General features: G+C 38.7%; 1 protein-coding gene across 4 annotated transcripts in view; it reads left to right on the forward strand.

The window, feature by feature from the left end:
• KCNT2 (potassium sodium-activated channel subfamily T member 2) overlaps positions 1-14,591 on the forward strand; it is a 115,417-nt gene extending 100,826 nt beyond the window's left edge. For 2 of the 4 annotated variants that reach the window (XM_039726327.1, XM_039726329.1), the window contains 6 exons: positions 950-1,033; positions 2,331-2,459; positions 4,790-4,810; positions 8,627-8,927; positions 10,799-10,883; positions 11,209-14,591. In XM_039726327.1, coding sequence (XP_039582261.1) covers positions 950-1,033; positions 2,331-2,459; positions 4,790-4,810; positions 8,627-8,927; positions 10,799-10,883; positions 11,209-11,320 — 732 coding nt within the window. In that variant the 3' untranslated portion in view covers positions 11,321-14,591. The remainder of the gene's footprint in view (positions 1-949; positions 1,034-2,330; positions 2,460-4,789; positions 4,811-8,626; positions 8,928-10,798; positions 10,884-11,208) is intronic. The other 2 variants (XM_039726328.1, XM_039726330.1) reach the window with 1 other exon arrangement.
• The last annotated feature ends 1,182 nt before the right edge of the window (positions 14,592-15,773 follow it).

Genomic DNA, 15,773 nt, shown 5'->3' on the forward strand with positions numbered 1-15,773 from the left:
AATTTTATTAGAGATGCTCCTTGGTATTTAGCCCATCACAACTGGGAGATTACCAGTACAAAAATTAAAATAGTTGAATCACTATGTATCAAATGAAACCATCTAGCTTCTGAGTTTGAACAAATCCAGATTCTTTAGCTCTAAAGGATTTCTGTAATACCTTTGTGAGGTATTTCTTTGTGAAAACCTCTTGGTTAGCTATGCATTTGCATGAAGCCAGCAGAGCTACAGTGTGCTGCGTTCCAAGGACTGCAATGCTGCCCTGCTACACCTGAGTGAGTACAGGTGCAAAGAACAGCTCAGCCACAGCTAGAAGAGCACCCCCATGGCCCTCTCATTCCAGCAGCCCAACCCAGGAGGAGAAACATTCGTGATTTTAGCTGCTCCCATGTCCGTTCCTGGTCTTAGTCTGCACTTCTACACTAAACTAAATCTCTGCCTTTTAACCAACAGCAACACACTGTTTAGCAGAGCAACACGCATATCAAGCCTGAAAGAGCCTTCACATTATTCATTTGAATAAAATAATAGCAGTGTCACCTCAGAGGGACCCAGTGAGGACTGCAGAGCCATCTAACATCTGCCAGTGCTTCTTTTGCACAGAAGAGTTCATTATAATTTCACACCTCGTAGGGCTAACGCCTCACTCCACTGACACATCCATCTTTGCTTTTCCCGTGCCTTGTTATGCCTTAGTCTGCTGAATCTTGTACATTCATTGCATGCACATGCAGAGCCAATTTAGGAAAACTTCCTTTATGTAAGTAAATTCAGCTAAAAGAAAGGGATAGGTATTCCTACAGTGATTAAGATACTTAAAGAGGTGGACTGTAAACACAGATGTAGAATTCCTTTAAAGTCATACGTAGTGCTAATGGTTGCTTACTCCTCTGTTCATTAAAGCTTTTTTTTCTTTCTTTTCTGTCTCTCCTGTTAAAATATCTTGCAGTCATTTGTGAAAGATTATATGATTTCTATCACAAGACTTCTGCTGGGACTTGACACCACACCAGGATCTGGGTTTCTTTGTTCTGTAAGTTATTAAAAAAACCCAATCAGTACAGAGTACCAGAGAAGATTCTGTACTGTCTGCAAAATACTTCAACTTTCTTTGTATGGCATTTCCTTTTGTGAAAGTTCAAGGAAGGCCATCTGTTTCCTTTTTCATCAGGGAGAAAACGAGGAAATTAAACAAAAAACATACCCATTTTTAGTTCCATAGGAAAAAAAAAATCTCCCTGAGAAAACACAATGCATTCTATTCAGCAGAAAATTGGAAAGTCAGGAAAACACAGGAATAGTGCATTTTATATGAAATAGCAATGGCAGTTCAACAACCAGTGTAAAAATTAAGTATTTAAAAACCAGGAAGCACTACCTGTATTGTGCAGCCTGGGGTTATCTCCCAGTCCCCATTCCTATGGGTAATAAAGGGCATGAGTAGTTTTGACATAAAGATCACATGTATTAAATGACTAGGAGTTTGAGGTCAAATGTAATCTTGTTATTATATATGTCAATATTTCCCAACGCAATTTAGCTGCATATATACACACATAAAACCACAATGGAAGTAATTTTTACTAAAATAAACCCCACTTTTCTGTTTACTCCCACTATACTCTGGGTAGCAAACAGATCACTACAAGTTGAGTTATTTACAAGTTGCTTTTGTGACCATCTATAAAGAATGGCAGAAAGGTATCAATGATGGTTTAAAAAAAGTTGTTTAAATATAAATCATGTATTTCTTAGTCAATCATTAAGCTTCGTTACAGTGAATGTAAGAACACTTGAAAGTACAATTGAATCTCTAAAAGGGAACTCATAAATCTCAAAATAAAGCTAGTAATGAAGTAAATGAGCTTCATTGTAAGACTTCTTATGCCACTTATGCTTAGTGTATTACTTCCTCTCCCCATGTTCAGCCTGCAGTCCGGTGGACAAAACTCACATTCAAAATACTCATGCATTCCAGTCTGTCCACACCAGTTTCTTATTGCTGGCAATATTTAGTTTATTCATTTATATTTTTAGTCGAAAATAGACACTGGGTAAAGGCTGCCATGTAAATTTTAAGTAATCTTAAGACCAGAAGTTCATAATGCTAAACTGCTTCCACTACAATGTCTTCTAAACAGGGAGAAAGCAAAAGAAACAGTCTGACAACCTCAATAGAAGTTGCAGATTTGTTGTATAGCAAATGGGATAATTACTACAATGGGATAATTACCAGCTAGTGTTTAGGTTTTTTTTCCATGAGTAGCATAGTGAACAAGTGATAAATGCTCAAGAATTAAAGGTCCTCCCTCCTATTATTATTTGCTCAGATGAAAATCACAGAAGAGGATCTGTGGATTAGGACATATGCCAGACTGTATCAGAAGCTTTGTTCCTCCACAGGAGACATTCCAATTGGAGTCTACAGGACAGAATCCCAGAAGCTCACAACATCTGAGGTGGGTCAGTCACCGTGCTTTCTGTGCCTTTGACTGCAGAGTGCACGAGGCCTCTGCTGGCACCTGGCTGGTCACACTGACCCAGGCTGAGCCCAGGCTCCAGCAGTGCCCAGAGCCAGTACTGGGACACCTGGCCTTTGGTTCCTGTGCTCACCTCCTGGGAATGGGTGGATGGGAGCCAAGGGGCAGCTGGGCACGGCCAGGAGCGAGCTCTGCTCTGACCTCGCTGTGCTCACTAACGGCAGTGTTTGTACCAAACCCTTAACCAGGCCCTCTGGCCAGCAATGTCTCAAAACACAAAACAGGTGCCATTTCACTGTGTCACTATGTCTCAAAACAGGTGGCATTTCACTGCTCACATGACCTTCCAATTCATTCTCTTGTTGCTCATTTCTAGTTAATGTTATTCGAAGTATTGTGGGATGTCTCTAAATGTAGCTGCCAAACAGTGGTAATATTTTATATATGTATTTCAGTGTTTGCCACATAAATGTGTACATTTCTCCATCTCCCTGTTTATAAAAAAATGACATTAATACTTTTTCCTGACTATTTAACATAATTTATTTGTTTGGGCAGCTTTGATTTCTGTCATATATTATCCATTTGTTTACATGCCCATTAGTACTGCCATCTCATTAAACCATGGCTTTCAAATGCAACAGTGAGCAACAACTCTGTCCTTTCTTCTAAAATACTCAGACATAGTTTAAACTAATTTCCAAGATAGGTAACTTATATTTTGTTTTCCATATTTCAGAAAAATATTAGAAAACATTCAGGCATATAATGCTTAATGGCAAGATTTGCTCTTGAGGAAGTACATTTAGGGGAAGTTAGTTTTATAAAAGGGTGATAAAAAGATCCCATCCAGTTCATGGGTATATTTCTTTGTGGACCATCACTTTCTCTGCAGGTGGCTTTTACAGCTTAGCCAGTGGACTCTGTCACTGCAGTCATGTGTTTTGAACTGTAGCAGCCTTAACATAATCCATCAAAATCATTCCTTGGAGAAGCATTTAGTCAGCCTTACTGCTAATATGGAAAAAAGGTCTGTCACAGCCTTCCACAAAACAGAGGACATACCAGATTTTAAGAATTCATTAAATAAGGATAAAATAAAATTCATGGCAATGCTTTATTCTCACATTCAGGGCTGGCTTTTTAACTTCAGCTCCAAAAAAAAAAAAGAATGAGGAGTTCTGCTATTACTTCCTATCAACTTTCACAAGTAATCTCACAAAGAATTTGAGTTAAATCAGGTAGAGGATTAAGGAAGGGAGGATGGAGAAACCTCCTGGTTGAATTTTCAAACTGTCAGGTGTTGGACAAATGTGGAAGAATGGCACTCCTCCTTTATTAAGTGAAGAAAATTCAGTTGTTGGTCTTTCTAAGCTGAAGTCTCTGCAGACCTTTAGGGGTATTTTCACACAAATACTTCTGCAATTTCTTGTTTAGCGAGTCAGAATTTGTACAACCTTTCCCTTCTAGAGAGGGGCAGGGAAATCTTCCCTCACCTACCTATTCCCCAGAAAACAAAAGAACAACATCTTACTCTGCATCTGTGGCCTTTATGGATAGAGACCTGCAAATACAGAGATGCTGAAATCCCTAATCTTTGTGCAAAGTGTTTATTTTGAAGTGAAAGGAATTTTTTACTTATTTCACTAATGAAATATTAACATGGGCTATCATTTTAACTTTTCAATACATTAAGCCAGAAGAATGTCATGGGGTAAGATCTTTAAAATGGAAATAAGAGAAAAGTAGTTCATTCTTTTTACTCAGGAACTATGAACTTATAGCCATAAATTTGAAGGTTTATAACTCAGAGAAGCTTCAACATGATGATCAATTTGAGTTTAAACATACAGAAGAAGCTAAATTTGTGCTGCACATACCTGGATGCTCTCAGGTAATAACATGGGTAACTTGAGTCACGTGGACAACATATGCCAATATATTTAATATGTACAGTTAAATATTATTTAATATGTACAGTTTATCCTTTGGCACTCCCTTTTTCAGTATGCAATTAGAAATTCTCACTTCACTGACAGATACTCATAACTTCTTTAAAAATAAAGCAAGTTTTTAGTGACCCAGTAACTAAATAAGAAGTGAATCTAGCCTGCCTCTCAATGACTATCACACCTATGACCCAAACCATTTCCACTACACTCAAAAGTATAAAAAAGAGATACAAAATCTTTTTTCATTACCTGTATGGCTGCTTTTCTGTGGCTCCTGTTTAATAGTCCATATTTGTTTCTTTAGATTCACTTCTGTTTAAATTGTCTTTTGTTTTCTTTTTCCCCTTCCTTTGTCAGTCACGAGAAATGGCTTCACAAGTAAGTATTTGCTTGTTGCCTGCCTGTTTCTGGGTGTCCTGGTTGAAGCAAGCCTCACACAGCTGCTGGCTTGCTTGATCCCCCCGAGGTGGGATGGGGAGAAAACGGAGAGGCTGAAAGGGAGAACTCTCTTAGGCTCAGGTAAAGGCAGTTTGATAACTTACGTAAAAGCTGTGTGTGAAATCAAAGCAAAGAGTTTCTTCTCACTTCTGATGGGTAGGGGGTGTTTGGCCATCTCCAGGAAAGCAGAGCGCCATCAAGCATCTCATTCCTTCATCTATGTGAGCAAAGCACCCTGGATAAGGGATATCACTTTGGTCATTTGGGATCAGGTGTCCCGGCTGTGTCCCCTCCCACCTTCTTGTGCTCTCGCCAGCCCACTTGCTGCTGGGATGGGTGAGAAGCAGAAAATGCCTTGGCTCGGTGTAAGCACCACTCAGCACTAACAAAACCATCCCCATTATTAACACATTATCATCACAAATCCAAAACACAGCCCCATACAGACTGCTATGAAGAATCTAACTCAATCCCAGCCAGAAACTGTACATTAGGTTCAATTGTGGGAGTAAAATCCTCAGAGCAAATGGAACTGTGCAATGGATCATCCTTGAGTAAATGGATCTTAAAGCAACACTGTTCTGAACACAAACGGCTTTAAAATCTGAAAGCTGATGGACTGGGAATTTCAAAGATGCCCTGTGGAATTCTGGTTCCTTTTGGGCCTGCTCCTGTTGAATTCTGAAGGTAACAAATCATCTTTACACTGAAAAGATCATGTGGTAAAAGCCTTAAGTTTACAGACATTAAATGCTAGTGGAGCAAAATCCCCAAGTTTATCACAAAAGAAAAATACGGCTGTACTTAACAAGGGTTTAGACAGCTTTTGGAGCAGAAAAGCATGTCTAGAGCCCTGGATGCAAGTAGCATTCTTTCAGAGCAGTAAAATTTAGTATAGAACTTGCAGTAAGGTAAAAAATAAGGCACTGCTTCAGAATGGAACAGTTGAAACTACACCTTCAAACTATTTCACGTCTTCCACACAGCTCCCAGGGAGCAGCAAGGCAAAGGAGCAAAAATCTGAAGTTAATCAGTGTTTGGTGTTATCAGCACAGACATCTCAATTAACATCATCTCAAATATGTACACTGGTGTGTCTGTGACTACATTCCCATTCCTGCCACGTGTTGACCAGCCTAATGTTTAGATTTTAGGGCATGAAACATTCTATTAGAGCATGATGCCTGAGTAGGTCACAGCTGTCTGGCAGCACAAGTGAGCAATCACACCCTTCAGGGCACCCAGTGGGATATGGGAGACAGGAACCTGCCTTTAAAAAACAAACAGCAATCAAAACCAAGGGTTTAAAGGAAAGTGTGTCACTCCTGTTAAAGGCACAGGAGTGACACCATGTCATCAGTTATGCTTCTCATGCATTTATCTACTATGAAACAAGAAAATGAAATTCAATGAAAACAATCAAGCCTCAATGATAGTTATGATAGTTAAACAAATATTTTTAAATTAAGTTCAAGACTGGTTGAAACAGAGGGGGACACACAGAAGTATTTTGCACTGTGTGGTAAACAGCTGCCACTGGCAGACACACTTTCTTGTTGTGAAAGAGAGTTTGGGCTGTGATTTTGCTTTGTCTTTAAAGCTGAATTTCTTCCTCTTGCGTACAGCAAAGGGCCATTCTGCACAGCTTTCTCAACAGGCAGGATAAAAACTTCATCATTGCTGAAATAAATATTTAGCTTTATCACTTTCCTTTGTGCTTTCAGCTTACCTATGTCAGTGTTTCAAAACTTCAAGCTAAGGATTTACAGATTAACAGAAACAAAATACTTGTTCTTTCACTTGGCCTCTCTCATTCAATCTCTGGCTCAAGAAGTGACTTACCCTCCTGTAGTGATTGATGATGATTGGTCTCTGCCTTTACACTACTGCTGCCAGCAAGTCTGGCTATTTGTTTTTGACAAGGAGAGCTGCCAATGTAGGCAGGAAGAAAGGCAAAACAAGACCATCCTCTACACTCAGTTAGTATCCAATTTGTTCATACCAAATAGCTCCTTCCTACCCATAAGTAGCACTTTTTCATATGGAGTGTACTCTGCCTATCTTAGTCCTTGTTGTAAAATGTCCACAAACCCAAAATGACAGTCTAACAAACACCAAAATCAAATTGCATTCCTGTTCAAAGGGATCCAGGTTCTCTCTTCTTCCCGAACCTCAGCAGAGTCAGTAACAAAACTTAAAAAAATCAGGTTGTTAACAAAAAAAGAAAAATAAATCCCTTTTCTATTGCAGACTAAGCTAAAGAGCCTCAATAAATTAGCTGGTCTTTACTCAAGGCTTATTGAAAGATCCTAGTCTAGAATATTAAAAATGCAGTTTTACTTGAAGTGCTACGAGACAAATATCTGTAATGTTCTTTTTAATTATGGGGTTTGATTGGGTTTGTTTGTTGCTTTTTTCTTTCACACAGATAAAAGCTAGTTTATTTAATAGTGAAAAATACAAGTGTCTTTCACAGTGTATCCAGCTTACTCATATAAAATACTGTTTTATGGACCCCAGAAACCTCACAGATTCTATGGTGAGCTTCTTACAGAAAGGTTGTATTCTACTGATGAGGTCAACAGAATTTTGCTTTCGATATCATGTTAGTGGGAAAAGGACATTCAGTAGCTCCTCTGTTAAATTTGCTTTATTTGCTGATCACTACCAGCGTATTCTGTTTGAAGGGGTTCACATAAGCTCTGCCTGTTCATTTACATCATATTTTTTATACTTTATGTATTTAATTTAAACACTCACCACACTGAAATTGGTGACCAGTAGCTTGGTAATGTGCTTGTACTGACACCAGCAAGCACTTTGCTCCAGTGTCAATAAAAAACATTCAAATAGCACAAGAGGAACTCAGGATTGTTAAGGGAGGGGTTTTGAAACTAGAAATTAAACTACTCATTAAATCTAAAGTACACATTGAAAAAAATTATAACTAAAGTTATCTTTTGAAATGTTTCCTCTTATGTTCTCTAGGAATATTTGTATGGTAGAAATGCAGAGTCCATCCACCTGTGTTATTTCAGTACTTGTACATGCACATACCATTGGTCTTGGGTTGCATAAGGAAAACACAGCAACAGAGCAACACATTTTGGCTCTTAATTATTGGGAGGGATTTGTCCCTACATGAGTAATATCACTAGTCTTTATGGTAGGAATCAATTACTGCTTTCACAAGAGGTGCCCTGAATCACATTGAAGGTCACTGCATCCTAATTTCATATGTGCTGGAGGGTCAGGAAGACCTGGAAATTTGAAACACAGTTAACAGGCACGTTCTACCTGTGGTCTTAAGAGAGTACTGAAAACAGTGCAGCCAAAGTGGAACCATTACTTAATGAATCCACAACACACATGCAAAAAGAGTTACACAACTTAGATTTCTGAAAATATGCAGACTGGGAAGAAAGTTATTCAGAAATGATTCCTAGATTCAGGAAGGGCAGTATCAGAAGGCTGAATCTGCTCTTCTCAGAATCACAGTGCAATTGGGCACAAAGTAACACTTATCTGCTTGTGCACTTGATAAAAGCATTTATATCATAAATGAGCTTTTTACATGAAAAGTCAAAGTCTAGTAAAGGTGCCCAGTTCAGGAACACTTGCTAAGTACAAAGAGCTGAATCCCCTCAGCTCCATTGCAGCCAAACCCCATGTCCGACTGCACTGTCGGAAAGAGAACATCTTCATCTGCTTCCATCTAATACAGCCCTTCATCTCTCTTGTCCTTTTCCTTTCAAGTCTCAAATCTCCATCAGCGTGGAGGAATGGGAGGACACCAAAGACACCAAAGAGCAGTTCAGCTGCCGCGGGAATCACCGGAACTCAACATCCAGCGACCAGTCCGACCACCCGCTGCTGCGGAGGAAGAGCATGCAGTGGGCACGGCGCCTGAGCAGGAGGGCCCCCAGGCACTCTGCTAAAACTGCTGAGAAGATCAACCAGCAGAGAATGAACCTCTACAGGAGGTCAGAAAGGCAGGAGCTCGCTGAACTCGTGAAGAACAGAATGAAGCACCTGGGCCTTTCTCCAGCAGGATACGGTACCACTATACAGTACTTTAATAGCAACATTAGCATGGTGCAAGGTCAATTTATTTCTAAGAAATGATGGAGCCAAAACCAAAATACTAAGTTTATGATAGTGCTTTTTGTTTTGTTAGTTTAGGTTTGGGTTGTTTTTTTTTTAAATTTACCAAGAGTAACTTGGAGTGTTTTTAATGCATTCTATTATCACCCATTCCTATGCTGAGATGGGAGGCTTATAAGGTAGCATGTCAGTCACATTTATATTTAGTAGATGATATGTGTATGCTGAATTTATAAACATTCCTCAGTCATTGAACAGCGGCACCATATTTCCACAAAGCTCTTGAAATAAAGATGAAGACAGGCCTGTTGTGAAGTTCACTCATATGTCAAGGCAGGGAGTTGTTCATATGTGAGGGATATTGCCTTTTCCCCACAATTTTCAAAAATAATGCCAAATTATCATATGAAAGTCATTTTTAGAAAGCATGTTTCACTAGGTCTTTAGATGCCATTTTTATCCATCAAATCATTCTTCAGCAAGGCTGATGTCAGGCTGCTTTTTAGTTTGTAGGATTGTTTTGGGGTTTTTTAAGCTATGGACAAGAGCTCTGTAACACTTTTTAACACATACACCACAGCTGCCTAGGTTGCCTTTCTCTGGCCTTGGCCCTGTAGCATGTTGGGTAGAAACCCCAGGACTATGGGTTTTAATTTTCTAGAAACACCAGGAATTTCTAGAGATTACAGGCTCTTTATTCCACACCCCATCTGAATAATTTCTATGCCTTTTCTTAGATGTTTCTATACAACTCTCTGCAGACAAATTCAGGGCTAAATATTTTCCAGGGGTTTCACAGGCCACAATAACATTTGATCAAACAGGAAAAAATGTTTTGTAGATTTAACTCATGTTTATATTAATAACAAGAAAACGTTGTTGCATTCCTGCTTTTCTTTTCAAATCCTAGTTAAAAGCCAAAAGTAAATACTCATTTCATTACTCAAATTTAGAACTATTAGATACCATCTACAAAGCAGCAAAGTCTTGATAGTTAAATGCTTTACCTGATTACATTTACCTGTTTCTGAATTACACATTTTCCTAAAAAGCTACAGAGGATTTAACACAGAAGCACTGCCTCTCCTTTTGCCTCTCCTCTTTAGTCTGATAAGATTAAAACCAGTTTCACTGCAGCAGCCCAAGGAGTGTGTCAAGAGAAAATTATACAAAAGATATTGTAATGGCAGCTACCAAAGTATAGCTTAAACCTCAAAAATAAAAATTATCAGCCTTCCTTTCAACCCATAATTAGGAGAACAGTTAAAAATGCAAGAGACATACCAGTTTCCGTTTTTACAGCCTTCACATTTCAAGCCCTTGGCACAGATGATAAAAGGGAAGTGCTTGCTTCCTAGATAAATAGAAAAAGGGAAAAAAAAGTTTATGTTGACCAAATCTGGAAATGGATGAGAATGCCATACACCTGCATTTAACTTTGGTCATCATTTGAACTTGATGCCAGCCAAGCAGAGGAGTCCCTGCTCACCAGAAACTTACCTAAGCTGAAGGACAGATTGGTAAATCACACTCAAATTGAGTTACACTCAAATTGCTACGACTGAAAAAAACCTGAAGATTTTTAAAACATTAGAAAACAGGAAGCTTTTACAGCTGATAACTCAAAAGATAACCTGATCATGTCAGGTAGTTTCAGTATGAGTACAGTTGAAAACAAATTACTAAACTTATTTGAAATCAGTCTGACACCAGACATTTTTTTGTAGCTCTATGCACTTTCATCAAATTAATGTGTCAGTAGTGCTTCTCACAATTCATTTGTAAATGCAATTTACTTGATACTTTTTTCCTCCTGTCCTCTAGATGAAATGAATGATCATCAGAACACCCTTTCCTACATCCTGATCAACCCTTCTCCAGATACAAGATTAGAGCTGAACGATATAGTGTAAGTTAAAGCGCACACACAAAAAAATAAAGATAAAAAAGATACTTATATTTAAAGAAACATCTAATTATACTACATATGTATATACTTAAAATACATACAATATATAAATATATAATACATATATTTGTAACGTTATAAACTTGTCGTCCTCCTCTTACTCTGAATTTTAAATTGAAAAAATCTAACCAAAGCTACCACAGGAACTAAACCAAGCTCCCTCAAAGTCGAAGTCTTGCTCAGGTTTTTTCAACATTACAGCTGTGTGCTCTTACCCTGGCTTGCAGCAGGTTGTTTTAGTAACAGCTGTGATTTCTTTTTGCAGGTACTTGATCCGACCTGATCCATTGACTTATGTTCCAAATGCTGGACCCAGCCGAAAGGACAGCTTCTGCAATACAGTGGGACAGGACACCAGGGAGGAGACACAACTTTGATATGTAACTCACCACAAGATTCAGAGACAGTTTTATACACATGTTGTTTCCACTAACCATTTTGCAAACCGAGTGGTATATTTTATTCAGATTTTGGAAACAAAATGACAGTGGGTAAGTGACCAAATGCAGAAATGTGGTGCCTAAGAAACTGATTTCAGGGATTGTCAGGTCTGTGGCCTGTTCAGTATGGAAGTTGAACTTTGTCAGCCTAACAGAATGATGACACCTGTTGCTATTTAGCCCTCATGAACAAATGTGAGATTCCACCACGTTTTGCTTAGATGCTCCTAAGCATATTTAGGTGGCAGCATGTTAGTGACTGAGCTTCTGGCCAAGGTCAGATTATCTGATGCCCATAGAGAGACAATGCCTGATTTGTAGTAGCAAATATGTTAATACCTAAAGCTGCCAACAAGGCTTTGTGTGTCAAGAATTCAGTCTTTGAAATAAGTTTCAGTCTCAGCCTGTCACCCATTTTTATTAGCACAGATTAGTTTCAGTCCTGTTTTAGCCTCCAGGACCTGTGTTTTTGTTCCTTGGATTTACACAGACCAGGTTGAATGACACAACCTGGTCACACTGCAGAGCTTGAGATTGAGACACATCAATGACAGAAGAGCCCAGCTGCAGGAAAGTCCCTCTCATCTCACACAGGCAGCTCTCCCAACACTGGCAGAAAACAGGGAAGTGACTGTGTGAAGCTGCATACAGTGGTAGCTCAGGGGAAACACAACCCTTTGAACCTTGCTGGGTTTTTCCAGAGAAACCTGAGTAGATTATAACACAGAAGTGGGAGCATTCCTCTAGGGAATGATTGCAGCAACAAGCCCTTAACGTTTTCATGACTATGCCAGAACTACAGTTTGTCCCTAGCATTTCATGCCTAGTCATCCAGATTACCCAAAAGTGACACGTTATTACATGAAATTAAGTATCTCATTAATGATTAAAGACATTTATAACCCATTCCACAAAATGAATGTAATTCCACATAGTGTGAAAAAGCATTATGGATCTAAAACCTCTGCCTTGGCATGAGGTATACAAGAAAACATCTGCTTGTATAAGAAGCAACTACAATTGGTCAAGCTTTCTAGAGAATTAAGCATGTCTGTTCATGATCTTCCAAGATTATTGTCAGAAATGGGGAAGAACATACTTGACGTTATAAACCCCCTTCTGTTGCAAGTGTCCACATAGAACCAAGTAATTTTGCAGGTAGTCTAATATGGAAAAAATTATTATTCTCTGAACTCCCTTGATATCCTATTTGAAAAAAAAAAAAGGTCAAAACTGTTTATATTCTCTTCTATATTAATTGCTAAAAGTACATTCTATTTCTGAAACAGAAGCCACAACCAAGTTGCCCAGTAAGCAGCTCCTGGATGTGAGTGTGTTTATCAGCATTATAAGGATACTGAAATCAAGTCACGTTCATATTAGGAATGACAGCAAATCTGCTTTTACTTCCTGCCTTCCTCTTAATGATTCCAAAGTTTAACAATTCAGTGGTTCTGCTTAGAGTCCATTATTGTTCAGTGCTTTTCCACACTTGAGTCATTCACTAGTTTATTCACAGATAAAGTATTTCAAATGGGCACTGTGGGAAGCATAGAAACGATTGAAACAGCTGCACAGACTGAAGTCTACATTTTTTCAGAAAGAAAAAGAAACAGTATATGAAACAAGATCTTGTCCAAGAGCTGTCATAGAAGTTACCCAGAAGAGTTTGAATGTGCAGTGTGAATAACTTTTCTATTTTTAATACCTTCAGGGAGAAGACTCTATTCCAGTTGAATATTTTTTTAAAAAATACAAGTTTCTTAATGTTCATTCCAAATATTAGAAGGATCTGTTGTTGCATACTGAAGGCTTCTCTAATGGAGTCTCAAGGAGGCAGAGAGGCTTCCAGAACCATGGCTATCCTCCAGCAGGCAAGCTGGATACTCTGCTTTCAGCCTGAGTCACAGTTCACAGGAATTCCTGTGTGTAGAGCACACACCACTGATTTAAGGACTCTGCTAAAAGGATCCATAGCGAGGGCTTGAGTCCTCACATTTAACAGCCCATAAAACAGCAGAAACAAGCAGTCAGGTGTGTCCATTTGCCCACTTAACTCAGCAGAATTGCTGCTCAGCTAGATTGGAATAATGGCCTCTAATGTGACCTGGTATTTCTCCAGGCTTAATGAATTTCTAATTGCTCATTAGCCCCAGAAGATTTGCTAAAGCAAACACAAAGACAGCTGGAGGCACTTTGAGTCCCTAAAATGAATGCAAGGCAATCTTTGTGAACCAAACACAGTTCTCTTCAAAATCTGCTGGAAGACAAGCAAGGTAGTAAAAACTAACAACAGCTTCTGATGAAGCAGAAGTTCTAGTAACCCATGAATAATGTACCACAAAGTTCAGCTATTCAGAATAATGCTGTCTTTCATGTTGAAAGCAGAACAGGTTTGCTTCCTCTGGAATATCTTCACAGACAGACTGTGGGATTCTAGTGGGATTTTGATCTTCCAAGACCAGCCTAAGCACCACTGCATTAACCCTGAATGAGACAGTATGCACAGTCCCTCAGTGGCCAGGGAGGTGATTCTGTAATGGTCATCCTACAGGCAATCTTATGTTCACACACTTCCTTCTCATCATGCTTGTCAGAAATGTAACACAAGCCTAACTGGACTGGAGACCAGACTGAGGAACAGGAGTGTCAAGGCTCAGTGCTGGAGAAGGGATGATGAAGTTCTGGAATGAGCAGGGTCAAATGACTGTTGAACAGAGGGGTTTGAGCAGGCAACAGTTCACTCAGTAGAGGGAGAAATGTGAAGCTGTGAAAAAAAGATTATTTCTGTGCTAACTGTATGTATTTTTCCTCCTGGCTCACTTCTATCAACAACCCAAAGATGGCTCTCTTCCCCAGCACTGCCTTAGCACAGCCCAAGCAGTTTGGTACCCAGAGTCACAGGCCCAGAGAGGGAAGTACTAGCTGATAATAATTGCTTCATTCTCAAGGGAATCTCCAGCAAAGCCAGACCTAAATATGAAAACGTGTTACCTAGTCTGCAATAAAAAAGTCACAAGAACTCTTTCAATGGCATGCAGTGTGTTTCCTTAACTGTTTCACTCCAATTCCATTCCACAACACATGTGAATTCACATATAAAGCAAAAAGCATAAAGTCCTTGACTTTGTAAAACCTGCAGTGGAAATGAATTACTGAAGTTGTGACATTTTGTCTCAGAAATTAAAAGAGCAGTTGTTTCCCAGCATAGAAGTTTTCTCTCTCACAAACAACTTTATACCACAACTACACTTTAACAACTTCCAAGTACACAAGTGCATATTACTGAATATTACACCTCTTTATTTACCCATGCACCAAAAAAAGCAAAAGAACAAATAAGTGTTAGGCTTCAGCAGTGGAGGAAAACTGAAACGACACACAATTCTCTAGCTTCTAGAGAGTTAGGGCTGAAAGCAATCATTCTGTAATTTTGGAACACTGACATAAGATTTTGCAGTATTGAATTCTGCCTGATATCCAATAGAAACCAGCCACGAAAATCGGGAAATGAATTAATAACATGAAGCAGCTCTATGCAGGCACGTCAATTTTTACATCAAGGTTATAAAAATACGTCTTCAAGGCAATGCTATAAACATAGAATTTATAAAACTAAGCAATATGCATAAAATATGGTTGCATATTCTTGATATTCTATTAGAAGCAGCCCTACCCACCTTGAAACAGATGTACAATGAATAAATGTCTGAAGAGCAGCACTTCAAAATTTCAGCCTTGTTCCTTGTGCTTGGTACAGAATATGCAATGCAGTGATACAGGAAAAGAGTTAATAATTCATATTAAGTTATGAGAGATGATCCGGATTTTGTTTCTTTTTACTTTCTGAAAATATTGAAAATACTAAAAATAATATTGTTATATTATTATATTAATGATAATATTGTTATATACTTAATTATTGCCTCCACTGCCAATATAAGGATGTCAGTAATGGTAATTCAACACAAATATAAACTCCTAAGAAGCTTAAAAAGGCAAATATTTCTACTTCATTAAGTTAAAAAAAAAAAAAAAGCATTTTACATTCCTGTGAACTAAATTTTCTACAAAATCTAGACTTTAAACTGTTATGATTTGAAACTGGCCCATGCCAACCAGCAGAGAGACTGGGAGGCAAAGTATGGAAATGAAAAAGTACTACTTCATGTGCCCAAGGTATCTCAGACAAATTGGGGCATCCTGAATGGGAATGCAGAAGCACAGAGCTCTGGTACCTTTAAAGCACACAGGTACAACATTAATAATTTGACCAATGACTAATACCCACAACACCAATTACTGATCATTCTTCTCTAGATCACTTCTCCTGTTTCTTGTATCCTTCCACCAGTATGGGCTGGCTGATGAACTGGTTCATTTTGCTGGC

Source organism: Passer montanus, unplaced genomic scaffold (assembly GCF_014805655.1).
Source record: "Passer montanus isolate IOZ18808 unplaced genomic scaffold, ASM1480565v1 scaffold58, whole genome shotgun sequence".
Lineage (NCBI taxonomy): Eukaryota > Metazoa > Chordata > Aves > Passeriformes > Passeridae > Passer > Passer montanus.